The sequence below is a fragment of the Nicotiana tomentosiformis genome, chromosome 3, assembly GCF_000390325.3.
Source record: "Nicotiana tomentosiformis chromosome 3, ASM39032v3, whole genome shotgun sequence".
In the NCBI taxonomy this organism is placed as follows: Eukaryota; Viridiplantae; Streptophyta; class Magnoliopsida; order Solanales; family Solanaceae; genus Nicotiana; species Nicotiana tomentosiformis.
This window is the reverse complement of record NC_090814.1, coordinates 75,825,698-75,851,557: the sequence shown is the minus strand read 5'-3', so window position 1 is coordinate 75,851,557 and position 25,860 is coordinate 75,825,698. Positions and strand designations below refer to the sequence as shown.

General features: G+C 32.8%; 8 protein-coding genes across 8 annotated transcripts; 7 read left to right on the top strand and 1 right to left on the bottom strand.

The window, feature by feature from the left end:
- The first annotated feature begins 4,099 nt into the window (after positions 1-4,099).
- LOC104121442 (putative zinc finger A20 and AN1 domain-containing stress-associated protein 8) lies at positions 4,100-4,516 on the top strand. The gene has a single exon (XM_070198669.1). It carries the CDS (start codon positions 4,100-4,102, stop codon positions 4,514-4,516), a length of 417 nt encoding a protein of 138 aa, XP_070054770.1.
- A 361-nt stretch (positions 4,517-4,877) lies between these two features.
- LOC104121457 (zinc finger A20 and AN1 domain-containing stress-associated protein 10-like) lies at positions 4,878-6,072 on the top strand. The gene is made up of 2 exons (XM_009633469.2): positions 4,878-5,129; positions 5,626-6,072. Exons 1-2 carry the CDS (start codon positions 4,878-4,880, stop codon positions 6,070-6,072), a joined length of 699 nt encoding a protein of 232 aa, XP_009631764.2.
- A 360-nt stretch (positions 6,073-6,432) lies between these two features.
- LOC138908034 (putative zinc finger A20 and AN1 domain-containing stress-associated protein 8) lies at positions 6,433-6,849 on the top strand. Its single transcript, XM_070198668.1, has one exon. The coding sequence runs from the start codon at positions 6,433-6,435 to the stop codon at positions 6,847-6,849; it is 417 nt and encodes a 138-aa protein (XP_070054769.1).
- A 360-nt stretch (positions 6,850-7,209) lies between these two features.
- Positions 7,210-7,625, top strand: LOC104121466 (putative zinc finger A20 and AN1 domain-containing stress-associated protein 8). The gene is made up of 2 exons (XM_070198667.1): positions 7,210-7,439; positions 7,508-7,625. The coding sequence occupies exons 1-2, from the start codon at positions 7,210-7,212 to the stop codon at positions 7,623-7,625; spliced, it is 348 nt and encodes a 115-aa protein (XP_070054768.1).
- A 360-nt stretch (positions 7,626-7,985) lies between these two features.
- On the top strand, positions 7,986-9,956 carry LOC104121476 (zinc finger A20 and AN1 domain-containing stress-associated protein 9-like). Its single transcript, XM_070198666.1, has 3 exons — positions 7,986-8,259; positions 8,866-9,036; positions 9,643-9,956. The coding sequence occupies exons 1-3, from the start codon at positions 7,986-7,988 to the stop codon at positions 9,954-9,956; spliced, it is 759 nt and encodes a 252-aa protein (XP_070054767.1).
- A 360-nt stretch (positions 9,957-10,316) lies between these two features.
- On the top strand, positions 10,317-10,733 carry LOC104086250 (putative zinc finger A20 and AN1 domain-containing stress-associated protein 8). The gene has a single exon (XM_009590466.2). The coding sequence runs from the start codon at positions 10,317-10,319 to the stop codon at positions 10,731-10,733; it is 417 nt and encodes a 138-aa protein (XP_009588761.2).
- A 360-nt stretch (positions 10,734-11,093) lies between these two features.
- On the top strand, positions 11,094-11,510 carry LOC104086251 (putative zinc finger A20 and AN1 domain-containing stress-associated protein 8). The gene has a single exon (XM_070198665.1). The coding sequence runs from the start codon at positions 11,094-11,096 to the stop codon at positions 11,508-11,510; it is 417 nt and encodes a 138-aa protein (XP_070054766.1).
- An 11,158-nt stretch (positions 11,511-22,668) lies between these two features.
- On the bottom strand, positions 22,669-24,642 carry LOC104086249 (protein PSK SIMULATOR 1). The gene has a single exon (XM_009590465.4). It carries the CDS (start codon positions 24,540-24,542, stop codon positions 22,896-22,898), a length of 1,647 nt encoding a protein of 548 aa, XP_009588760.1. The 5' UTR covers positions 24,543-24,642; the 3' UTR covers positions 22,669-22,895.
- Between the last annotated feature and the right edge of the window lie 1,218 nt (positions 24,643-25,860).

The window sequence follows — 25,860 nt, the reverse complement described above, 5'->3', positions numbered from 1 at the left end:
CGGTAGGGTCGAGGTAGGTCTAGGAAGGATAAGAGGCCAATTAATCATGATGATGGTGCTACACCCTCTCTTCCTTCCACTCCACACTTGCATCCCTCCGCTGCTGATGGCCGGTAGAAATCTTTTAGGCACACATCTATTCCACCACATCTATCTACTCATCAGACTACCTACTATTCGCCCTCCCAGCAGTATTCTTACCATTCTCCTTCACAGGGCTATACCCCGCTTCCTCTACATGATCCTGCATATAGTTACATGGGTCCATCGAGTCAGCAGTCACAGGGCTATGTGGTGATACGCCTGTCATCTGATCCATTTGCTTCATCACCAGCTGGATCGCATCCATCTAGATTTTAGCCAGCCGGATCGCAGCAGTGGTCTGGATCGCAACAAGGGTGTAGATCGATGCAGGGGTGTGGATCGCATCCATCTTCATCAGCGATCCCGTCTCCCTCTCCACGGAGTTCATCTCCTAGCATTTCTAGACTTCGCCTTCGGGATAGTAGCGCTGAGCTAGATGTCTCCCCTTTTGCGCACGCTTCAGATTCATCGAGGAAGATGATCCAGTGGAAGTGCGGTATGATCGTTATCATAGGATGATCATCAGGCCTGAGGGCAATGGGTAAGATTTATTTATTATTTCTTTGTTTTTGCTGAATTATAATAGTTAGTATTGTTTATTTAATGTAATTTCTATGCTGTAGGTTCATACCTAATCATCAGACTACAAAGATAATCACTAAAGCTCTTGGCCGGTTGTATGATGCGCCCTATGCGACTTGGAGTGACTTTCCACCGGAGCTCGTGCAACAAATTTTTAACCAATTTAAGATTTTAATACAATTCTTATCTATTTAAATATTATATTAATAATATTTTCACCTAACGTTACATGCTTCATTTGCAGACTAAGTGTACCTGGGAGGACCGGCATAACAGTGTCATTCTTGCAAATTTTGAGTTCAAATGCCGTAAGAGACTATCTGATTCCTTCTATTATGTTTGGAAGAAGAGCAAGAAACCTTCATGGGCTCTACCGCACATATGGGAGGATCTGCTGAGGCAGTAGACCACTGAGAAGTTCGAGAAGAAGAGTGAACAGGGAAAGAAGGTCCGAGCATCTGAGAAGGGTAGCTCCTTGCACTGTATGGGCACAAGGAGCATGTGGACTGCAAGGAGACTACTGGTAATTCCTTAAAATATTTAATTCTATTTTTATCGAACTATATTTATATATTTTAATTTAGTTAACATGTTTTTATTATATTTGTAGGAAACAAAATATGGAAGGAAGATGACTCATGATGAGTTCTTCATGGAGACTCACATCTGGAAGAAGAAGGCATCGATAGATCCAAGTAGATGGGTCGAGGACCGGGCGGAGACTACATATGTAAGTTTCATAACTACTATAACTTGAAATTAATATTTATAATATTATATAGCTAATAATTTTTTATCTTCTAAATAAAGGGTCGCTACAAAATTAATGTGGAGGAGTACACTCAGAGCTTGCCACCGAATGAGCAAGGCGAGCGACCACCCATTTCAGACCAAGAAGCGCAGAAGATATGATTGGATGTTGTCGGTGGTCCTAAAAAGGGGATAGCATACGGCCTTCCAGAGAGATCATTTCGGCGCTACAGGGCTAGATTGCAACGTATAGGGACTTCCGCCCAAGGCGAGGAAATTGATATGTCGACTCTCTTGTCTATGGAGAAGAAGATCGCAAAGCTGATAGCAGATCTTGAAGAGACAAAGGCTAGAGAACAAAAGAGAGATGAATAATATGATACCCTTCAAGTTCAACTAGAAAAGAGGGACCAACAATTTAATCTCCTTCAAGGTGAGCTAGCCAATCTTCTTGCTAGTGGTGCTTTCCCCATTCCCCGGTCTCGTGAGTCTTCCCCAGATGCTAATCCTTCATCGTGATCCTTCGAACCATGCCGATGATGAAGCTTCTAGTAGTGAAGATGGAAATGATGCAATACAAAACATTCATTGAATGTGTGTATTGCTAAACAAAGTCTTGAACTTGTGAATATTTAGTTGGGAATAGTTTTGAATGATGATTGTATTGTTGATATTATTTTGTTATTGAACATTTGTATAGTTGTTGTTGTGGTTGGCATTGTTGTTGTTGTTGTGGTTGTTATTAGCATTGTTGTTGTGGTTGTGGTTATTAGCGTTGTTGTTGTGGTTGTTGTTGTTGTTAGTTAATTGTGGTTGAATGGCAGCAATGTAATGCTGCCATTATAGGATGGATATTGGTTATAATTGGCAGGTGGTGTAGCTTAAAAGCAAGCATATTCTACCAGGTTTTTACCCAGAAAACTGACCGATTTCGGTCGGAATTCTCATATTAAAACCCAAAAATTCATAATTTTCGACCGATGTTGGTCGGTAATTTCAATTTGAAATCTGTATATATTTGAAATTTCCGACCGACGTCGGTCGGAAATAACTTTATTTATTTATTTATTTATTCCGAAATTCATAATTTCCGACCGAAGTCGGTCGTAAAGTTCAATTTGAAATCTGCAGATATTTGAAATTTCCGACCGAAGTCAGTCGGAAATAACTTTTTTTATTTTTTTATTATTCCGACCGAGTTCGGTCGGTCTGTTAAAATTTACGAAGAAATATAAAATAATTATATATTTATAATTCCGACCGAAGTCAGTCGCTACTGTGAAAAATAAATAAAAAATAATTAAAATAATACCGACCGACTTCGGTCGGTGTTTTTATTTTTCTAACAAAACTTGTCAGCCAAAGCGGTCAACCAATGGTTGAATTAACCGACCGACTTCTGTCGGAAAAGTGCGACCGCTGTCAGTCGCAACACCTTAGCGACTATTAATGTTCCGACAAATTAAAAGCGGTCAGAAATCGATCATTTTTCCTTTAATTCCGACCGATTTTGATCGGTTTTGGTAGACGAAATTTGGCAGTTTTCTAGTAGTGATAATTACTATAGTTAATGTGTATTTGGATAATATTAAGAATGAAGCAAGAAGATGATCAAGTTATTGTTGGAAAACTGCACAATATAGCTACTCTATAAAATAATAGTCGACAAAATGTCTGTATTTTGTATATCAATGCATAATATACAAAAAAATATACATATTTTTATACATAATCAGTGTATTTTTGTTTATTGGCTAGTGAATATAATTATTTTTGACCGACAGGTCAAATATATAACTTCCCCGTTATTATTCTCAAAAGACATTTATATTTAAAAGTTTCGTAAATACTGTAGGAAAATATTTTCCTATGTAAAAGAATTAGAAAATAATGAAATCTTAGAAAATTTGAATATTATATTTTTATATAGGCGGATGATAAGCTGAAAGACCAAACCAGATTTATACTTTTATTCAGATTTTATTTTCGCATAAAAAATAGTTAAATTTTAAATAATTTTGAAATTATAACTAATTTTCAATTGGCAATTATAAATCAGGCTAATTGTGAATTTCTCCCTCATTTGTGTTGGGGAAGGACCGATACCAAAACCAAATAGAAGAGGAAGCCGAGGGAACAGAAGTCAATACCAAGCAGTTTACCAGACTAAAATTAGGAAACGACCCGAAAAAAAAAAAATTAGGGAAGTCCCAATTTGATTTCCATTGGGAATACCAACTTTTTTATGTGATCGTAACTCATTTTTCATTATTTAAATTTACAATTCCAAAATTTTTTATCTTTAATGAAACTATTTGCAATAATCTTGACAAGTAAAAAATTACCCGAAGGTCCCTATTAAACTCACAACAAAATATACTAACAATTAGGCCAAGTTAAATAACGATATAAACGACATTCCATATTAAAGAAGGCCAAAGTTTTTGATCGACCCCACTAACTATTGTCCTAATCTCTTTCGGGCAAGGATTTCCAAATATTAGTAACATTCTCAACCAAAAACCAAACAAAAGGAGGGTAGGGATATTAAATTAGGAAAGTCCTAGTTCGATCTTAATTTGGATTACAAGCTTCCTCTATATATTAACGGCAAATACAACATCAGCTGCACTTGTCAATATTGAGAAGAGCTAACTACACTATAACTACCAAAGGGAAAAGAATGACTTCATGTGACAAAGCAGAAAACTCAAGTTTATGTGCAAGTGGTTGCGGCTTCTATGGTAACCCAAGCAATCACAACCTTTGTTCCCAATGCTATACAGCTTTCTTGAAAGAAGAATCCGCCAAGAGTGCAATAGCTTTATCTGAAAAGTTATCTTTTCTTACTGTTGATGATACTGTTAAAACTAAAAATGACGATGGTTTGACGATGAAGACGAAGACACAAAGGTGCAAGAGTTGTAAGAAGAAGGTGGGATTAGTAGGGTTTAGTTGTAAGTGTGGTGGAATGTTTTGCAGGATTCATAGGTACCCAGAGGAACATGCATGCACATTCAATTTCAAGTCTATGGGACGTGTGCTTTTGGCTAAGGAAAATCCTCTTTGCAAAGCTGATAAACTTGATTATAGGATCTAAGGCATTCAATTTTAAGTCTATTGCTTTTGTTTTGATTAATACCAAATAATGTAAAGTTGTAGTTTCCGTTTGAGAATATTTTTATTAAGGTCATATATACTATTTACGAGTACATGGTGAATGAAGCTACAACGATCTCATTTTCCTATATTAGTTTCTCCTTTTTTTTGTCTGTGGGGGCATTTTATTTTAGGAAAACAATAATTGAAAACGAAATTAAAGAAGGCTTGAGACGGGAGAACGACTTTCCTCAAACAAGATATTTTCCGTGTTCAAATTGGGGAAACACAAACACTATTACTACAAGTGATAAGTTGCTTCAATCTGTTAGAAGAAAATTAATTCTTTCAAAGGGAAAAGAATGACTTCTTGTGACAAAGCAGAAAACTCAAGTTTATGCGCAAGGGGTTGCGGCTTCTATGGTAACCCAAACAACCACAACATTTGTTCCCAATTCTATAAAGCTTTCTTGAAAGAAGAATCCGCCAAGAGTGCAATAGCTTTATCTGAAAAGTTATATTTTCTTATTGTTGATGATACTGTTAAAACTGAAAACGACGAAGGTTTGACGATGAATACGAAAATAGAAAGGTGCAATAGTTGTAAGAAGAAGGTGGGATTAGTAGGGTTTAGTTGTAAGTGTGGTGGAATATTTTGCAGGATTCATAGGTACCCAGAGGAACATGCATGCACATTCAATTTCAAGTCTATGGGACGTGCACTTTTGGCTAAGGAAAATCTTCTTTGCAAAGCTAATAAACTGGAGTATAGGATCTAAGGCATTCAATTTTAAGTCTATTGCTTTTGTTTTGATTAATACCAAATAGTGTAAAGTTGCAGTTTCCGTTTGAGAACATTTTTATTAAGGTCATATATACTATTTACGAGTACATGGTGAATGAAGCTACAACGATCTCATTTTCCTATATTAGTTTCTCCTTTTTTTTGTCTGTGGGGGCATTTTATTTTAGGAAAACAATAATTGAAAATGAAATTAAAGAAGGCTTGAGACGGGAGAACGACTTTCCTCAAACAAGATATTTTCCGTATTCAAATTGGGGAAACACAAACACTATTACTACAAGTGATAAGTTGCTTCAATCTGTTAGAAGAAAATTAATTCTTTCAAAGGGAAAAGAATAACTTCTTGTGACAAAGCAGAAAACTCAAGTTTATGTGCAAGGGGTTGCGGCTTCTATGGTAACCCAAGCAATCACAACATTTGTTCCCAATTCTATAAAGCTTTCTTGAAAGAAGAATCTGCCAAGAGTGCAATAGCTTTATCTGAAAAGTTATATTTTCTTACTGTTAATGATACTGTTAAAACTGAAAACGACGATGGTTTGACGATGAAGACGAAGACAGAAAAGTGCAAGAGTTGTAAGAAGAAGGTGGGATTAGTAGGGTTTAGTTGTAAGTGTGGTGGAATGTTTTACAGGATTCATAGGTACCCAGAGGAACATGCATGCACATTCAATTTCAAGTCTATGGGACGTGTGCTTTTGGCTAAGGAAAATCTTCTTTGCAAAGCTGATAAACTTGAGTATAGGATCTAAGGCATTCAATTTTAAGTCTATTGCTTTTGTTTTGATTAATACCAAATAATGTAAAGTTGCAGTTTCCGTTTGAGAATATTTTTATTAAGGTCATATATACTATTTACGAGTACATGGTGAATGAAGCTACAACGATCTCATTTTCCTATATTAATTTCTCCTTTTTTTGTCTGTGGGGGCATTTTATTTTAGAAAAACAATAATTGAAAACAAAATTGAAGAAGGCTTGAGACGGGAGAACGACTTTCCTCAAACAAGATATTTTCCGTGTTCAAATTGGGGAAACACAAACACTATTACTACAAGTGATAAGTTGCTTCAATCTATTAGAAGAAACTTAATTCTTTCAAAGGGAAAAGAATGACTTCTTGTGACAAAGCAGAAAACTCAAGTTTATGCGCTAGGGGTTGCGGCTTCTATGGTAACCCAAGCAACCACAACATTTGTTCCCAATTCTATAAAGCTTTCTTGAAAGAAGAATCCGCCAAGAGTGCAATACCTTTATCTGAAAAGTTATATTTTCTTACTGTTGATGATACTGTTAAAACTGGAAACAACGATGATTTGACGATGAAGACGAAGACAGAAAGGTGCAATAGTTGTAAGAAGAAGGTGGGATTAGTAGGATTTAGTTGTAAGTGTGGTAGAATATTTTGCAAGATTCATAGGTACCCAGAGGAACATGCATGCACATTCAATTTCAAGTCTATGGGACATGCGCTTTTGGCTAAGGAAAATCCTCTTTGCAAAGCTGATAAACTTGATTATAGGATCTAAGGCATTCAATTTTAAGTCTATTCTTTTTGTTTTGATTAATACCAAATAGTGTAAAGTTGCAGTTTCCGTTTGAGAACATTTTTATTAAGGTCATATATACTATTTACGGGTACATGGTGAATGAAGCTACAACGATCTCATTTTCCAATATTAGTTTCTCCTTTTTTTGTCTATGGGGGCATTTTATTTTAGGAAAACAATAATTGAAAACGAAATTGAAGAAGGCTTGAGACGGGAGAACGACTTTCCTCAAACAAAATATTTTCCGTGTTCAAATTAGGGAAACACAAACACTATTACTACAAGTGATAAGTTGTTTCAATCTACTAGAAGAAAATTAATTCTTTCAAAGGAAAAAGAATGACTTCTTGTGACAAAGCAGAAAACTCAAGTTTATACGCAAGGAGTTGCGGCTTCTATGGTAACCCAAGCAATCACAACATTTGTTCCCAATTCTATAAAGCTTTCTTGAAAGAAGAATCCGCCAAGAGTGCAATAGCTTTATCTGAAAAGTTATATTTTCTTACTGTTGATGATACTGTTAAAACTGGAAACGATGATGGTTTGACGATGAAGACAAAGACAGAAAGGTGCAAGAATTGTAAGAAGAAGGTAGATTGGTAGGGTTTAGTTATAAGTGTGGTGGAATATTTTGCAGGATTCATAGGTACCCAGAGGAACATGCATGCACATTCAATTTCAAGTCTATGGGACGTGCGCTTTTGGCTAAGAAAAATCCTCTTTGCAAAGCTGATAAACTTGAGTATAGGATCTAAGGCATTCAATTTTAAGTCTATTGCTTTTGTTTTTATTAATACCAAATAATGTAAAGTTGCAGTTTCCGTTTGAGAATATTTTTATTAAGGTCATATATACTATTTACGAGTACATGGTGAATGAAGCTACAACGATCTTATTTTTCTATATTAGTTTCTCCTTTTTTTGTCTGTGGGGGCATTTTATTTTAGGAAAACAATAATTGAAAACGAAATTGAAGAAGGCTTGAGACGGGAGAACGACTTTCCTCAAACAAGTTATTTCCCATGTTCAAATTGGGGAAACACAAACACTATTACTACACGTGATAAGTTGCTTCAATCTACTAGAAGAAAATTAATTCTTTCAAAGGGAAAAGAATGACTTCTTGTGACAAAGCAGAAAACTCAAGTTTATGCGCAAGGGGTTGTGGCTTCTATGGTAACCCAAGCAACTACAACATTTGTTCCCAATTCTATAAAGCTTTCTTGAAAGAAGAATCCGCCAAGAGTGCAATAGCTTTATCTGAAAAGTTATCTTTTCTTACTGTTGATGATACTGTTAAAACTAAAAATGACGATGGTTTGACGATGAAGACGAAGACACAAAGGTGCAAGAGTTGTAAGAAGAAGGTGGGATTAGTAGGGTTTAGTTGTAAGTGTGGTGGAATGTTTTGCAGGATTCATAGGTACCCAGAGGAACATGCATGCACATTCAATTTCAAGTCTATGGGACGTGCACTTTTGGCTAAGGAAAATCCTCTTTGCAAAGCTGATAAACTTGAGTATAGGATCTAAGGCATTCAATTTTAAGTCTATTGCTTTTGTTTTGATTAATACCAAATAGTGTAAAGTTGCAGTTTCCGTTTGAGAATATTTTTATTAAGGTCATATATACTATTTACGAGTACATGGTGAATGTAGCTACAACGATCTCATTTTCCTATATTAGTTTCTCCTTTTTTTGTCTGTGGGGGCATTTTATTTTAGGAAAACAATAATTGAAAATAAAATTGAAGAAGGCTTGAGACGGGAGAACGACTTTCCTCAAACAAGATATTTCCCGTGTTCAAATTGGGGAAACACAAACACTATAACTACACGTGATAAGTTGCTTCAATCTACTAGAAGAAAATTAATTCTTTCAAAGGGAAAACAATGACTTCTTGTGACAAAGCAGAAAACTCAAGTTTATGTGTAAGGGGTTGCGGCTTCTATGGTAACCCAAGCAACAACAACATTTGTTCCCAATTCTATTAAGATTTCTTGAAAGAAGAATCCGCCAAGAGTGCAATAGCTTTATCTGAAAAGTTATATTTTCTTACTGTCAATGATACTGTTAAAACTGGAAACGACGATGGTTTGACGATGAAGACGAAGACAGAAAGGTGCAAGAGTTGTAAGAAGAAGGTGGGATTAGTAGGGTTTAGTTGTAAGTGTGGTGGAATGTTTTGCAGGATTCATAGGTACCCAGAGGAACATGCATGCACATTCAATTTCAAGTCTATGGGACGTGCGCTTTTGGCTAAGGAAAATCCTCTTTGCAAAGCTGATAAACTTGAGTATAGGTTCTAAGGCATTCAATTTTAAGTCTATTGCTTTTGTTTTGATTAATACCAAATAATGTAAAGTTACAGTTTCCGTTTGAGAATATTTTTATCAAGGTCATATATACTATTTACGAGTACATGGTGAATGAAGCTACAACGATCTCATTTTCCTATATTAGTTTCTCCTTTTTTTGTCTGTGGAGGCATTTTATTTTAGGAAAATAATAATTGAAAACGAAATTGAAGAAAGCTTGAGACGGGAGAACGGCTTTCCTCAAACAAGATATTTTCCGTGTTCAAATTGGGGAAACACAAACACTATTACTACAAGTGATAAGTTGCTTCAATCTATTAGAAGAAAATTAATTCTTTCAAAGGGAAATGAATGACTTCTTGTGACAAAGCAGAAAACTCAAGTTTATGCGCAAGGGGTTGCGGCTTCTATGGTAACCCAAGCAACTAAAACATTTGTTCCCAATTCTATAAAGCTTTCTTGAAAGAAGAATCCGCCAAGATTGCAATAGCTTTATCTGAAAAGTTATATTTTCTTACTGTTGATGATACTGTTAAAACTGAAAACGACGATGGTTTGACGATGAAGACGAAGACAGAAAGGTGCAATAGTTGTAAGAAGAAGGTGGGATTAGTAGGGTTTAGTTGTAAGTGTGGTGGAATATTTTGCAGGATTCATTGGTTCCCAGAGGAACTTGCATGCACAATCAATTTCAAGTCTTTGGGACGTGCGCTTTTGGTTAAGGAAAATCCTCTTTGCAAAGCTGATAAACTTGAGTATAGGATCTAAGACATTCAATTTTAAGTCTATTGTTTTTGTTTTGATTAATACCAAATAGTGTAAAGTTACAGTTTCCGTTTGAGAACATTTTTATTAAGGTCATATATACTATTTACGAGTACATGGTGAATGAAGCTACAACGATCTCATTTTCCTATATTAGTTTCTCCTTTTTATGTCTGTGGGGGCATTTTATTTTAGGAAAATAATAATTGAAAATGAAATTGAAGAAGGCTTGAGACGGAAGAACGACTTTCCTCAAGCAAGATATTTCCCGTGTTTAAATTGGGGAAACACAAACACTATTACTACAAGTGATAAGTTGCTTCAATCTACTAGAAGAAAATTAATTCTTTCGAAGGGAAAACAATGACTTCTTATGACAAAGCAGAAAACTCAAGTTTATGCGCAAGGGGTTGCGGTTTCTATGGTAACCCAAGCAATCACAACATTTGTTCCCAATTCTATAAAGCTTTCTTGAAAGAAGAATCCGCCAAGAGTGCAATAGCTTTATCTGAAAAGTTATATTTTCTTACTGTTGATGATACTGTTAAAACTGGAAACGACGATGGTTTGTCGATGAAGACGAAGACAGAAAGGTGCAAGAGTTGTAAGAAGAAGGTGGGATTAGTAGGGTTTAGTTGTAAGTGTGGTGGAATGTTTTGCAGGATTCATAGGTACCCAGAGGAACATGCATGCACATTCAATTTCAAGTCTATGGGATGTGCACTTTTGGCTAAGGAAAATCCTCTTTGCAAAGCTGATAAACTTGAGTATAGCATCTAAGGCATTCAATTTTAAGTCTATTGCTTTTGTTTTGATTAATACCAAATAATGTAAAGTTGCAGTTTTCGTTTGAGAATATTTTTATTAAGGTCATATATACTATTTACGAGTACATGGTGAATGAAGTTACAACGATCTCATTTTCCTATATTAGTTTCTCCTTTTTTTGTCTGTGGGGGCATTTTATTTTAGGAAAACAATAATTGAAAACGAAATTGAAGAAGGCTTGAGACGGGAGAACGACTTTCCTCAAACAAGATATTTCCCGTGTTCAAATTGGGGAAACATAAACACTATTACTACAAGTGATAAGTTGCTTCAATCTATTAGAGGAAAATTAATTCTTTCAAAGGGAAAAGAATGACTTCTTGTGACAAAGCAGAAAACTCAAGTTTATGCGCAAGGGGTTGCGGCTTCTATGGTAACCCAAGCAACTACAACATTTGTTCCCAATTCTATAAAGCTTTCTTAAAAGAAGAATCCGTTAAGAGTGCAATAACTTTATCTGAAAAGTTATATTTTCTTACTGTTGATGATACTGTTAAAACTGAAAACGAAGATGGTTTGACGATGAAGACGAAGACAGAAAGGTGCAATAGTTGTAAGAAGAAGGTGGGATTAGTAGGGTTTAGTTGTAAGTGTGGTGGAATATTTTACAGGATTCATATGTACCCAGAGGAACTTACATGCACATTCAATTTCAAGTATATGGGACGTGCGCTTTTGGTCAAGAAAAATCCTCTTTGCAAAGCTGATAAATTTGAGTATAGGATCTAAGGCATTCAATTTTAAGTCTATTGCTTTTGTTTTGATTAATACCAAATAGTGTAAAGTTGCAGTTTCCGTTTGAGAACATTTTTATTAAGGTCGTATATACTATTTAAAGTTGCTTTTGTTTGGTGCACGCCATCCACTTATTTCCTTGAAACTGGTGGTTATTTCAAAAGGTGATATTTATTACTGTTCAACATCTGAAAAAGTGGGACAACCCCAATGGTCCCTTTTTATATGTTAGTGATGTGATGGTTTGGCCTTTCAGCTTATCATCCGCCTATATAAAAATATAATGTTTAATATTTTTTGAGGGTAGTCAAACCTATTTACATTTTACTCCTACAGTATTTACGGAACTTTAAAATACTTTTTCCATTCTTAATATTAGCCAAATACACATTAACTATAGTAATTATATGTCCAATTTGGGATGGCGAAGTATCTATGAGACGGAAAAGAAATATGTTTTGTGTAAAATACCCACACACACAAACACATACACAAAAGGAGAAACTAATACAGGAAAATAAGATCGGTGTAGCTTCATTCACCATGTACTCGTAAATACTATATATGAAACAAGAAGATGATTAGACTATTTTGTATATTTTAAGGAAATTTACATGGTATAACTAATTTATGCACTATATTTACCATAAATAAATACACTTTAAAATAATTATAATACATAGCTATATTTTGGATTTTACAGCAAATACCCTTTATAAGAATTAGGAAAAAACCCTAGTAGCTAAGAAAGAAAAAGTTACGCAACAGCAATCTTCATCTTCCTTGAACCAGCAGCTCTTTCCATAAAACTCTAAAAGGAATTGCCAATAGATGGGTATTGTCCCGAATGAAGCCCGTGTCTGACCATAGGAAACGAAATGGGGGGATTTGCATCTATACCCAGTTTTTGGGTCACATTTTAACCTATACTCGCTTTGCAAAAAAAATTACAAGCGTACCTACTTTTCGGATAACTTCAGGCATATGGGCCTGAAGTAGCAAAAATTTATTTTTACCTGAAGTGTAGCTTTACCTGAAATTTGAATTTCAGAATTTTTTACCTGAAGTGTAGCCTTATCAAAGCAAAACTTCAGATATTTTTGCCTGAAGTTTGGCCTGACTTGCAAAGGCAATCACGCAAACTTCAGTTCATAGTGCAAGGGAAAACTTCAGTTTCTCCTCACTTCATAGTGCAAACTTTAGACAAATTAGTCTGAAGTTCTTCAATTTGTAGTGCAAACTTCAGGAACTTTAGTTCATAGTGCAAGGGCAAACTTCAGTTTTTCCTCACTTCATAGTGCAAACTTCAGACAAATTAATCTGAAACTCTTCAATTTGTAGTGCAAACTTCAGGAACTTCTGTTCATAGTGCAAGGACAAACTTCAGTTTCCCCACTCTTCATAGTGCAAACTTCAGACAAATTAGTCTGAAGTTCTTCAATTTGTAGTGCAAACTTCAGGAACTTCAGTTCATAGTGCAAGGGCAAACTTCAGTTTTTCCTCACTTCATAGTGTAAATTTCAGACAAATTAGTCTGAAGTTCTTCAATTTGTAGTGCAAACTTCAGGACAATTTAACTGTTCGGTGTAACTAAGAGCTGGTTTGGCATCACATCGGGATTTACCTCATGGGGAATTCTTCATGTTCTTCATACTGAATTTGGAACTTCTGTATATTCAGTATGAGATAAACACATAACAAGATGAACTAGAGGGTATGTGTTGCGCTCTCGATGCATTTGGATTTGTATCTCGAGCTCGCAAAATAAAGGATTATAAAATTTGCAGAAGCCCACGTTTTACCTTCTGTTGGCAGGGTTTCTGAATTTAAATAGAGAACAATAACAATACTCTGTTTTGTTATTTTATAACAGTATTTGATCAAATGTAGGTTAAGTTGTTAATTTGACTTAATATATTTTATTAGTGAATATATTAAAGTAGCGGTTGAAAAGTTAATTTGATAGACAAGAAGAGGAGGAAGAAAGGAGCGCATAGGTCAGGAGGAAGAAGAGGAGACGTCTGAAGTTGTTAAAATTAGGGTATAGGTTAAATAATTTTAAAAATATGGGTATAGGTTAAATGGGGGCGACCAAATAGGGCGCCCCGTGCAATTTTTACAAAGAAATGGGCCTCAAATATGGTCCAGACTCTTGGGCTCTCGACTTATTTGAGCCTGACATACAATAAGCCTTAGCTACATGCCCATGTTATCAATTTTCATAAGGGATTTTGGCATGGTGTAATAACATATCTACATAATTGGGGGTATTATTTACCCCGTGTCAGAAATTATTCACATCTAGTAACCGAAAAAAGTGTATAAAATTTGTATAATGTTTGTATATAACATACAGAATGTATATATATATATACAAAATATATACAAATTTTATACATTTTTCGGCTATTATTTTTACAGCGGCTATACAGTGTCATTTTTCCTACATAATTGGCAGAAAAAATCTTAATTATAGATATTGGCACCAGATAGCCAATAAATGTATATCACAAAAAAATGTGTATATTTTTACTTTCCTTCTTTGTATATATCCAAATGTATATTATTTTTTTTCCTTCTTTGTATATCCAAAATATGAAATTATAAATAAAGGTGTTTAAATTTTATTGTTGTCACTATATCAATATATATCATAATAAAATAATCGTATTACTTGTATATCACATTATATAATACATCGAATATGTGTATACCAAAATGGATATCACAAGTTTATTTTTTTTCTTTGTGTATATCAAAAATTAATTTTCCTTCTTTGATCAAGAACAAAATTTAAATAAGTTTTACTCATAATGAATTTCGCCCTTTCAAAATCAAAATAGACGATTTGATCCCGATTAATCTTATATTGACAAATCTAACAATGTATATCACAATATACAACATGATATACACATAGGTATACATGATTATATACATAGATGTACAACACCTCAAACACATATATTCTTTTTTACAATAAATAAAAGAGAGGAAGAAGAAGAAATTGGTAATTTGCCTCATGAAAAAGAAAGAGAAAAAGAGCGAAATTCATTAGTACGAGAATTTACCTCTAAGATAGGTAAATATCAAATGGGAATCTTCATACCCGATCCAACCAAAAAAAAAAAAAAAAGATAGAAGAAGAAGAGAGGACAAAAAGAAATCTGAAATATGGTTTTCCTTTTTTTTCCTCTTAGTTCTTACTTTTTGGATAGAGATATATTTTTCAGGCATAAAATTAGGATGAGAATCCTCAGATTCTTCTATTATCTGTCGTCACTTTCTGGGAATTTGGCTATATATGCCCATTTTTTTGGGGCTTAAATTGCTAAATCTAATTCTTGGCTAAAATATTGACAAAACGTGTTGCCAGTTGTCACGATGCACCAAATTCCCTTTTCATAAAGCACTATAGTTTGGATCTAATTATCACACGTAGCTATAGTTTGCCTGATTATCATTCGTAGCTAATGTATCAATTTTCAACGCATACAGCCAAACTCATATTTTGTTGTATCAATCTATTGGCGACTTGTATCAACTGTATTTATTTGCGCATAATGATTATATCAATATATACAATTTAATTAAAAAAATTGTATAAACTTTATTTGTTCGCGCATAATGGCTGTATTAATGAATACAATTTTGATGAAAAACTATAACAACTATATTCATTCGCGCATAATGGCCGTATCAATGAATACAATCGCAATTAATGGTTGTATCAATGAAGACGACCCTTCAGATCTTCAGCACGAGGGTAGGGAGGTCCAAAACAGAGAAACAAAGAGAAAAAGAGGGAGGAGGAGGCAGTGGATTTCGAGCCATATGAAAATTCTTCTTCATTATTATTCAGTGAATAGACAAAGAATCAAAGCCAAAATCAAAACTTCTCTTTGCCGAGAAAATGGCGAACACGGAGGAGGTAGTAGATTTCGCAATGAAAATAGCTACTGGTTCAAGGTTTTATGGTTTTAGTGTATAAGTTAGCTATACCATATAAATTTTTCTTCCTCTTATTCAAGACCTCATATAATAAGTAACTCTAAATCGAAGATTTAGCCAAATTCTCATAATTTTGAAGAAAAAAGAAATCCTCATAATAAAATGCAATTCTATCAACTACATCCGTCCAATATTTGTACTGCTAGAAATTATGTTAAGAACTTCACTTAATATGTATAAACAACCTATCCAAAATTCAGTATAAAAAAAAATTGTGGTCCAGAATTTGTGAACTTAAAATCATGAATCCCTACGTATCACAACAGTTTGGCTTGTTTCATTAGCTAAATATTGTGAAAGCACAACAAATGTATAAGTGTAGAAATTTCTCCGTTGGGAGGAAATTTAGAAAATGAAAAAAAATTATGGAAATGAAAGGTGGCTGTCACAATATCAAAATGCAATCCAACAACAGAGCTTAGAGCTAGATATATAATTTTGTATATTCTGATCCACCAACTCATATGGTAATGCATTAAGGCAGAAAGAAATAGTAGGCAATTCCAAAAGTGGGGTCACCCCACAATAATAAGGCCATGGCTTTAAGTTGACGATCAGTCTCCCCCATCAATATATGCAAATCACAAGTTGCTTGTTTCTATGTTTTCCAAGTAATAAATATTCCAAGGCCCCATTTCAACTCTTTTTTGTGCATATGCATTTGGACAGAGTGAAATACAGCAATGGCCTACCCCTCTATAAATAATATGGCAAACTCTTATCCCAGTTTTCATGCATGCACTTCACTTTGTTGCTGGCCCTTTCTCATTGAACTCCATAGAGTACTCATTGCTTTCTTTAGACTTGACTTATATACACTATTTAGTGTGTGAGAATTTTTCGGCTATCAGTCTAATTCGAATAGATTGTCTTGCCTTATTTTCTAGGTGACTATTATCTCTTAGGTAACTTTATTTTGGTTAACAAGGGAATCCGTAGCCGCTATTCTTTGGGTGCGCACATGATAAATTCGACTCCTGTGTAATAGTCATCAAACCACAAAGGAGGGTAAACTTCAATAGGCAAGCCACGTGCAACAATCTTGACCGAAGAGGTATGCAAGTGGATTTCGAACCCTAGATCTCCCATTTAGGAAGTCCACTGCTCAACCATCTAGGCCACCCCGAAGGGTTATTAGGTAACTTAACAGTGTAAAAATAATCTTCTATATCTATATCTATATCTATATTTATTATAAAAGTGGGAAGCTCTTAACCAAAAAGTTGAATTACCTAAATGCCCTTCTAAATAATTTAAATATTTTATTTATACCAAAAATTTTAAATAAATACCAAATTTATTTGAAGGGATGTGATCTTTCACATTAGTCAATAATGCTTAAAATAGTTTCTACCGATTCCCATTTGATTTTGTCTTTCAACCGTTGGTATCTTTTAGAATAAAGAAACAGTTGGCTTACTATTCAAATAAAAAAAAAAGCCTTTGTTTCATAAACTCACACAGATATATTCCAAAGGAATAGAAGACGAAGAGTGTTCTAACTTCTTGATAACAAAATAAGTATGTATTTATATACAGTTAAGCAGAGCGACTTAAAAACGCACCCCGAGTACTTAGTCTCATCAGCAATTCTATAAAATTATCATTGAAAGGTATTCTTCTCTTACTATTGGTCTTTTTTTTGTTATTAAATTGCACTCATACCTTTCTTTTGACCTTTTTAGTTAACGTTTAGTCGAGTCTTCAAATTCTAATTCACAAATGGTGTTAAAGTTCTGCACATATATTGAGATGATTTAAAGTATTTAACTTACGAAAAAAATCTATATTTTTTTTCTATTGGGTGATCATTATTTTAAGAAGTGGAGAAAGAAAATGATTGTTGTATCTATCTATTGCTTTCTGCTTTCCTACTGGCTTTTTATTTAGACAATGCTTTCCTACTGGCTTTAGACCAGACGACGCAATGTTTGCATTTTGCAGTATAAGTCATTTATTTTTAAATTAAAATTAAAAGTATTTTGCGCATAAATCGTTCATCTCTAAATTCAAGCAGCAATTTTGTTCCATTAACAGACAGATTTTGAAACTAAACAACAAGTAGTAAACTTCAATTATTATACTTTTGTGAATTTAAAATCAGATTAAGAGTATTTATTATACAAAAGAGGCGGTCTCTTTCTTTTTTCTTTAAGAAAATAACCAAAAAAAAAAAAAAATTGTATCGCTCGCAATAAATAATTACTACTCATATTATCTGTATTTAAAAGTTATTTTCATATTCAAGTTCCCTATATATCGAATAGCCTATTAAATTGTGTTTTAATGATAAATCTTGAAAAATTGAATTAATACTTTTAAGTCAAAAGAAAAAAGATCCTGCAAAAATAACATCAAAATAAGATATTTTAAAAGAAATTAAATATTTTGTTAATTAGACTTACAAAGTCTTTTCATGAAATATTAAATTACCAACTTAAGCGGTTTTGTGACATACATTTTTTTATGAAGACATTAGCAATGAGTTTATGTTTAGTTAGTTTAGCCACCAGGCTACATTTACATATTATGTTGTTTCGTTTAAGCTAATGCTTGCAAAGTTAAGTGTTTGTTTGGGACGAACTTTCAAAGTCAATATATGATGATTTACGTGGACCAATTCGTAAAGATTTGTACCTTATTTTATGTATAATTATTTGTTCGGAATTTTATTTTAATAATATTAATATTATGTTATAAAATTAGATATTATATAATTCGATATACACGTGCAGAGAAACTAGTCTATATTATATTAAAAGTACGAAGATCCTTAGCGAAATGTCGTTCGCCTTTTTTGTCCTTTAAAAATAGATTTCATATTGGATAAAATTATAATTTAATTATATTCCTAACTTAAAAATCAACTCCAATTTTGGTTATTAAGTTTTTTCTTATTTGAACTATATAAAAAATCCTATATAAGACTCTAATTAAAATCACTTAAAATTTAACTCTTAAAAACAATTCCTTAGTAAAACTAGGTTTATTGTTTTTGTCTTTTACCCTAGGGTTTTTTTGCCCCACGAAAGTCCTACTTTATGAGTTTCGACGGATTCTTGTTTAGCAGCATCACGTGCAAGAGCCAAAGAAAGCAAACTATTACATGATTAGCTTTCTAGATGTTGGTGAGTTAGAAAACAAATGTTATTGCAAGTAAAACCTTTAATTTTCTCGTGAGAAGCGTATATTTAAAACGAATAATAGTATTGATTTATAATTGAAGGCCTTACATTCTATTATTTTTTAAAGTTTCTAAGGTACGTTCAATTATTTTTATTCTTGTAGTATGCGTTAATTTTTTTTATTTTCTATATATCTTGCATACTAATAGAAACACATGATTTTTATTTAGTTGAGTGACGTTTGTATAGTTTGTACATTTTTTTAATCCAATTCAGCTAATTTAATTCAATATTGAGATTAAATTATTTGATATATTTATTCAGAATAGATTATATCTTTATGAAATTTAGTGTGACAGGTATCAAATTAGTAAGATATGTCTAATTACTGAAGCTATGAATAAATTTAATTTGACTATAGTCACTCATATTATAATTAAATTGAACTTTGGAGGACCAAAGCGGGTTGCACATAGTATAGTGTGAAGGAAATCTTTAGCAAGTTAAAAATGAAGTGCAAAACAACAATATGAATTAATGTATGTAGTTTTATTGTTATTTTATGTATTAAGTTATTTGTAGTTAAATATCTCCTCTTTCTCTCACATTACATCTTGTATTTATCTTTTTCAAGCATAGAATTATTTTGATTCTATTGCCTGCTGGAAGTACATATCTAGCAAGGACTGGAAGTAAAAAAGTAGTTTTTATAATTTAATATTATTCGAGAGCATTTTCATAGTTAAGCTCGAAAGAAATTATCACATTGAGTACAAAGAATTGATCACACTTAATTCCCAAACAAGCTTGGGATTTCATGATTGAAGAGCATAGTATAATGACTTTCTTTTTCTTACTTGTTTTCCCAATATGACCTATCTGCATGAATACTTCAGTTATGTTATTCTCACTAAATTTTAAATGTCCTAATAAGTGATATATTTTTCAATTGTTAAAAGTCTAAGCGTTAATAATTTTACAGAATTAACTCCTGAAATTTGTTTGTTACATAAATATAAATTAGAGCTCTATATTGAAATTCTGACCGAATTTTTCACTACTATTCCCAATTATAAATAAACAAATAAGACTCTAATTTCGTTAAAAAAATACATCAGTTCTTTCAAAATAATTTTGAATATGTTTATGATTTGCAATAATATAACACAGTGTCAATCTCAAAAGTTGAACATAATTTTTTGCTGAGACATGATTTCTCACATGAATAATTAGATATTGTACTTATTAGAAGAATATTAATGTCGATAACAAAATCTTTAATCATGACAAAGCGGTCAAAGAGACATAAGGAAATAGACACCAAAAATATTATTTATAAATAGGTGTTAGGCGAGATACAACACAACATACTTGTATCTCATATAATAAAATATTTACATTTACACAATATAAGTAACATATTTTATGCAGTACACACGTGCAACGCTCGTACATTAAAACTAGTTATTATAAAAGTGGGAAGTCCTTAGTTAAAAAGTTAAATTACTTAAATGCCCTTTTAAATATCCTAAATATTCTTACTTATAAAAAAAATTAAAATAAAAACGCCCATCCGAAAAGGTGCCTTTTCTTTCCAAAACAAGTGTCATTTAAGAAATGACTTTGGCTTTTTAAAAATAAAACAAAGGAAAAACTGGAAAAGGTTAAAAATTTGAGAAAAGCATAAATGCGGTATATGACCGAAGAGAGGACGTGCCATTTCACCTTAATTTCCAGATTTCATATTTTTCAAAGTTTTTGAAACGGTATAAACATGCCGCTAAAGACCAATGATGAAGACTAAATTTATTTGCAAGTCTGAGTATTATTCTAACCAAAGAAACAATGGTCCTACAAGATTGTGGTATTCTTTGAACCTTAGAAGTTTTGAAAATCATATTGTTTCCATACAACATGATAAATGGCATAGAGATCCAAAATTAGGGATGAATAATTTTCTGAAGAAAACTAAGTCAACAAGCATGTGTGTACAGTAATATCTTTAATTTAGATTTTCCTTTTCTTTTTTTCACTCATTGATCTTTTGACTTCTTCTATTAAAAATATGGAGATACGAAAGGAAATAAATGGAGGAGTCCATCACGCATCAAATATTTTTCTTCGATCGGTAAGTTAATGTCCTTCCTATACAATGGTGCAAATTCTTCTCTCTTTTTGCATGTTAGTAGCTTTGTATTATTATTATTGAGTATTTTCCGTTTCGTGATAATAAAACTCTTATTTTCTTGTGCCATACATATATATTGGTTTTGTTTAGTATCTATTGCCATAATATTAAGTTTTTGGTTTAGTTTCTTTCCTTGGTTTATTTTGGAGATTAAAAAAGAGAAACTATAATGATTTATGTGGGGTATTTTTTTCATGCATTTGTTAAAGATCAAAATTATCATTTTGTATTAAATATATTTACGAATGAAATATACAAATTATAAAAAGGCAATATGAAAAAATTACAAACTTTAGAAAGATATATGCTCAACTTTCATCGTTTTTAAAGGGGAAAGGCATGATAAAACACCTTAATTAATAGTATGTAATATATTTTTATTAGGCAATTCTTACTACAAAAGAGTTTCTGTGACTATATTTATTTATTATTCTACAAACAAAATGCACTTTATTAAAAAATAAAGTTAAGTTATTACAAAGAGAGGAACTGAACGTAGAGTTTTACGAATTGAAGGTGCCTATAAGCGACTGAAATTTAGAATATATGACTGATCCTCAATTAAAGAAACCATAATAAAATTTTAAAAATAATTTAAAGTGAATTGATTAGCAAGCTATTATATTATATTTTAGTGCAGAAATCTAAATAATATTAAAGCACTTGCTATTTTAAGTGAAAATAAAATAGTAAAAGAAATATAATATGAAAGAAAAAAGTAGAAAAGAAATAGGCAGAGTATTTTTGTAATATATTTCTCTTAAAAATATCTTTAGAAAATATAAACACTTAAAATATTTTTTGCATCGAACTAAGCTTATTTTTAAAAAGCCCAAATTTAAATAATAATTAATTACATACACACACACACGAAAACTTAATAATTTATAAAAATTAGTTGAAAGAATAAATTCTAATATGATATTAACATGTTTTTCATATTTTCACAGCTTCTCGGATAATATTAACACAATCCTTTCAAAATTCATTAATTGGAAGAAATTCAATAACAATCATTGACTCTTGCCTCCATAAAAATACAATATTCAAATGCATGGTTGTGTGTTTCAACATAGAAAGAAACCTCTCCTCAAAATGTAAAAAGAGTACACTAATCAAGACGTAACAATTAGACTTTATTTTGCAATAATGCTTTATTCTTCAATATATTGGAAATAACTTCTTATAGACTTAAAAGAAAGGACAATTTGTATTTTATGCATTTTGCTTGTGAGAAAAAAAAAAGATATCTTTCAGTTAGCTGACCATTTGTGTATTTATGAATAAATACTTTTTCAAGAAAATTCATACAAAAACTTGAACAATTTTAAGTTGAATATCTCGATTGTACTTACATACTTTTGTTTTTAACTTTTACTTTATAACTCAAACAAAACTTTTAAAATTATATTTATGTGATTGCTTAAATACACATAAATACACAATTAGTGTGTAGAAGTTAAAGGTTTTCTTTTGGAGGATGTGTGGGGTTGGAAGAGTTGTATGTAATCACACTTTGAAGTCTAACCCACCAAAAAATATCATATGACGCATGAAGCATCCAAAGTCGGAGTTTGTTGTTTAATCTTACTCACCTTAAATGAGGGACCACTAGTCTATTACCAATCATATCTTCAACCAACTTCTTAGTGGCTATCTGCTAACCTTTAATTCTAATGTAAGTAATCAATGTTTTATCAGATTTGTAAGCTAGGATCTAATCAAACTGGATTCAGTGATTCCATGTGTTACCACAATAATAGCAGCTACAAGAATCTGTTCACATGCCTGCAAATGGCAATTATTCATACAACACCTAGAATCTTGATGGGTTGAAAATTTGACTCAAGCTTATATAGTCTGCAACTGATATGATACAATATACAAATTTGGGTTAAAACAAAACATAACCTCACAGATCTTTAAAGGAGTTTCCATCTAATAATCCTTCAAATGATATCTATGTAATTAAAGAAACAAAAAGAAAAAAGATAAAGAAAATTCACTTGAGAAGAAGAGAAAAATATTGGAAGGCAGAAATAAAAATTCCTATGTTTAATTACTTGAACGCTTCAAAGTCAAGAAGTTGTTGAAGTTGGTACACTCAAACAAGGCCTTAGCATTCATTTCCCTTTCAAACCTCCAAATATAGTTGAGTCCAACTAACAGCTCTGTTATGGCAGCTTCAGTCTTGTCCTGGTTTGCAAAATACATAGTCTGCAGCAAGAGAACATTAGTTTTTGGAATTATATTTTGTTGTTCAAAGCTCCTTTCACTTTGCCATTTGATCATATTATGTGCCAAAGGTGACAACCACCCTAAAATCTTCTGCAGTGCATCTTTCCATTCCCCCGCAAGAACTGGATCACTAGCCGAAAACCCGACTCCTTTTAGTCTTGATCTTAATGATGATCTTATACTATTTGGCAACATGGAGTATAAATCATCTCTAGCATCAACACCAACTAGTTGTGGTGATCTTATCATCTTTTCCATAACAATGATCAAATTAGCATAATGTAAAGCAAGTGCAGCTGCACCTAAAGTGCTAGAAGGTGGTTTAAGCATCTTTGTGTTTGACTCGAAAAACTCATTAAATACAGGGGGCTTTACCAATGGACCAGAGACAAAATTGCATGTGTTATGGTTTTCTGAAGGATAAACAGTGGCTGAAGCAGAGAGACTACGTGGCAGAGAATTTGGATATCCATGATTGATACCAAAAACAAGCTTGATCTTTGCTAGAGTAGTGAAAATGGATCGAGCAAGTAATGATGTAACTGTATCAAAGCTACGACACCATAAAGATCTCTCTTTTAGATACTTAACTTCTTGTTTCTGCCACAGAAACTTCTGTCGCAGGTCAATGATTTTCTGTTCTTTGATTGATGAAATATCAGAATCTTTGAAATGGGAATTCGAAGCTTTCTTTAAACTATTCTCAAGTACTGAAAGCTCGTCCATTTGTCGATGGAGCAGGGCAGTGGTGGTAACGTACTGATCCATTTTCTTGATTTTTGAATCCATATCTTTCAAGCTAAGAACCCAATTGTAAGGATCACGACCCGTGTTGGCAAATTCATTGAAGTAGCGATCAAAGTTTCTGAGATGAGAATCTTCACATCTTTTGCTGATTCTTGACAAAGATTTTGCAAGCAGCCTCAGATTCTCCACAATTTCTGCACAGGCAAGGCCGAGAAGAAAGGCGTCATCGTTTGAGACAATTTTACGAACACCTTCTAGGCAGATTGACTCGTTGCGAATTCGGATCATATTTTTGTCTGACAAAAATTGCCATAAATGGAGGAGTTTTGACATAAGGCCAGAGATCTCAAATGCTAAAACTCCAACACTGGATTTCTTGATCAGCGCCGGCTTTGCACGTGGCGCACTGGCTCTTACTGAATCCAAGCTGTGGGCTATCGATTTTTTCACCTTAATTAACCATGTTTCTAGAGCCATTACTGATATAATTCTAAGTTTAAGAACTAAACAACTTCTGGGTTTTTTGAGGAAGTAGATTTGTTTTAGAAATTGTTGATTGAGGTAAGAGAGAATTGATGGGTTAAATGAGAAAGGGTTAGAGAGAAAAACAAAGAGACAGAGACGAATAGTTGATATGAAGGAGAAATAATTGGAGAATGGAGCTGCAGAGAAGAAGATAAAAGCAAGTTCTTGAGGCTCGTGGGATGTTGTGACCATTAGCAATAGTCTAATAAGAAAAAATCAGACATTACTTTGAATATTTAGGGAGAGGATATATGATAATAAAAAAAAATACTGCAAAAGCCCACATTCAATGACAGGGCGTGGTTTAATTTACTAAGCAAAAGGATATTTTGTCTCTTTCAAGTTGATGTCCACTTGCTATCAAATGGGAGTGGTATTGATTACTCTTTCTATATCTCTACAAAAAATGAGGGAGTATAATAATCAAATTTCATTACCATCACAATCTCTTAATTTTTAATTTGAGGTATCGAGTTTAACTCAAAAATAAAGACAATGAGCATTTCACACTTTAGTCGATCATATCCATGTGCGATAAGAATTTAAATTAATTAATACAGTAAGTTTCGAATATTGAATAGTTAAACTAAAATATTATAAATTTGGAGATCGATTTCCTTTTTTTTTTTTGGGTCTTGAAATAGCAACATATTGTATCTAAAATTATATAAAACACACCATCATACACAGTTTTTTATTTTTCAAAATGTTTAAGAATTTTGTATTAGTAAAAGAGAAAATCATTTGACTTTTGAGAAAACATCAAACATATATGGAAGAGAGAGTAGTTAATTAGCTGTCGACTTCACTGTTCATTTTATATTTTCGATTTAAATTTGAAGATTATGTTTCTAACCTTAGTCGGGGAAAAGGTTACTTTTTCCAGTGTGTTTCAACACAACACGAACAGAAGTACTTTTTTCCTCTGAACAATGTTTCTTCTACAATGAGTTGGGTGAATCATTTCTAGCTTTTACTTTCTGAAGACATTCTTCTTCTAAAGGGTCAGACATTTCTATTATTTTCATTTCTTTTAGTTTCCTTTTTTCTTTACTGGTCGGGTTTTGTTGCGTTGCTAAATGATTGTGAAGGACGTTCTGTGCGCCCCCCACCCACTCTTCCTTCTTCTTTTTTTTCTTTTTTTTTCCTATTTAGACGAAGCCAGCTTGCAAGCAATATTAGATTTTTGAATTTTAAAGATTAGGCAATGAAACACGGGACGTATTAGGTCACAAAATGACATGGAAAGAAAACTTTCTAAAACTGTTGAATTTATGGAGTCAAGAATTAGCTATCTATATATCTTCCATCCAAATTGAACATCATGATCTGATAACGACAATCAACATTCATATATCATCTTCGGCCAATATTTTCTATTTTAATTAATTATCATCTATATAAATTGCAAAAGAAATGTGTAGCTAATTGTATACGGTCAAAATAGATTTCGGCCTTCGTACGATTGATCGAGGTCGAAACATAATGGATCGAATAAAGACTTCGTAAT

Bases quoted from the DNA above. Each gene is read 5' to 3' on its own strand.
- LOC104121466 (XM_070198667.1), top strand. From the start codon at position 7,210: ATGACTTCTTGTGACAAAGCAGAAAACTCAAGTTTATACGCAAGGAGT. The intron at 7,440-7,507 runs GTGCAAGAATTG...AATATTTTGCAG, and splicing joins ATGAAGACAAAGACAGAAAG to GATTCATAGGTACCCAGAGG.
- LOC104086251 (XM_070198665.1), top strand. From the start codon at position 11,094: ATGACTTCTTGTGACAAAGCAGAAAACTCAAGTTTATGCGCAAGGGGT.
- LOC138908034 (XM_070198668.1), top strand. From the start codon at position 6,433: ATGACTTCTTGTGACAAAGCAGAAAACTCAAGTTTATGCGCTAGGGGT.
- LOC104121457 (XM_009633469.2), top strand. From the start codon at position 4,878: ATGACTTCTTGTGACAAAGCAGAAAACTCAAGTTTATGCGCAAGGGGT. The intron at 5,130-5,625 runs GTGGGATTAGTA...TCAATCTGTTAG, and splicing joins GCAATAGTTGTAAGAAGAAG to AAGAAAATTAATTCTTTCAA.
- LOC104086249 (XM_009590465.4), bottom strand. From the start codon at position 24,542: ATGGTCACAACATCCCACGAGCCTCAAGAACTTGCTTTTATCTTCTTC.
- LOC104121476 (XM_070198666.1), top strand. From the start codon at position 7,986: ATGACTTCTTGTGACAAAGCAGAAAACTCAAGTTTATGCGCAAGGGGT. The intron at 8,260-8,865 runs GTAAGTGTGGTG...AATTCTATTAAG, and splicing joins GGGATTAGTAGGGTTTAGTT to ATTTCTTGAAAGAAGAATCC. The intron at 9,037-9,642 runs GTAAGTGTGGTG...AATTCTATAAAG, and splicing joins GGGATTAGTAGGGTTTAGTT to CTTTCTTGAAAGAAGAATCC.
- LOC104086250 (XM_009590466.2), top strand. From the start codon at position 10,317: ATGACTTCTTATGACAAAGCAGAAAACTCAAGTTTATGCGCAAGGGGT.
- LOC104121442 (XM_070198669.1), top strand. From the start codon at position 4,100: ATGACTTCATGTGACAAAGCAGAAAACTCAAGTTTATGTGCAAGTGGT.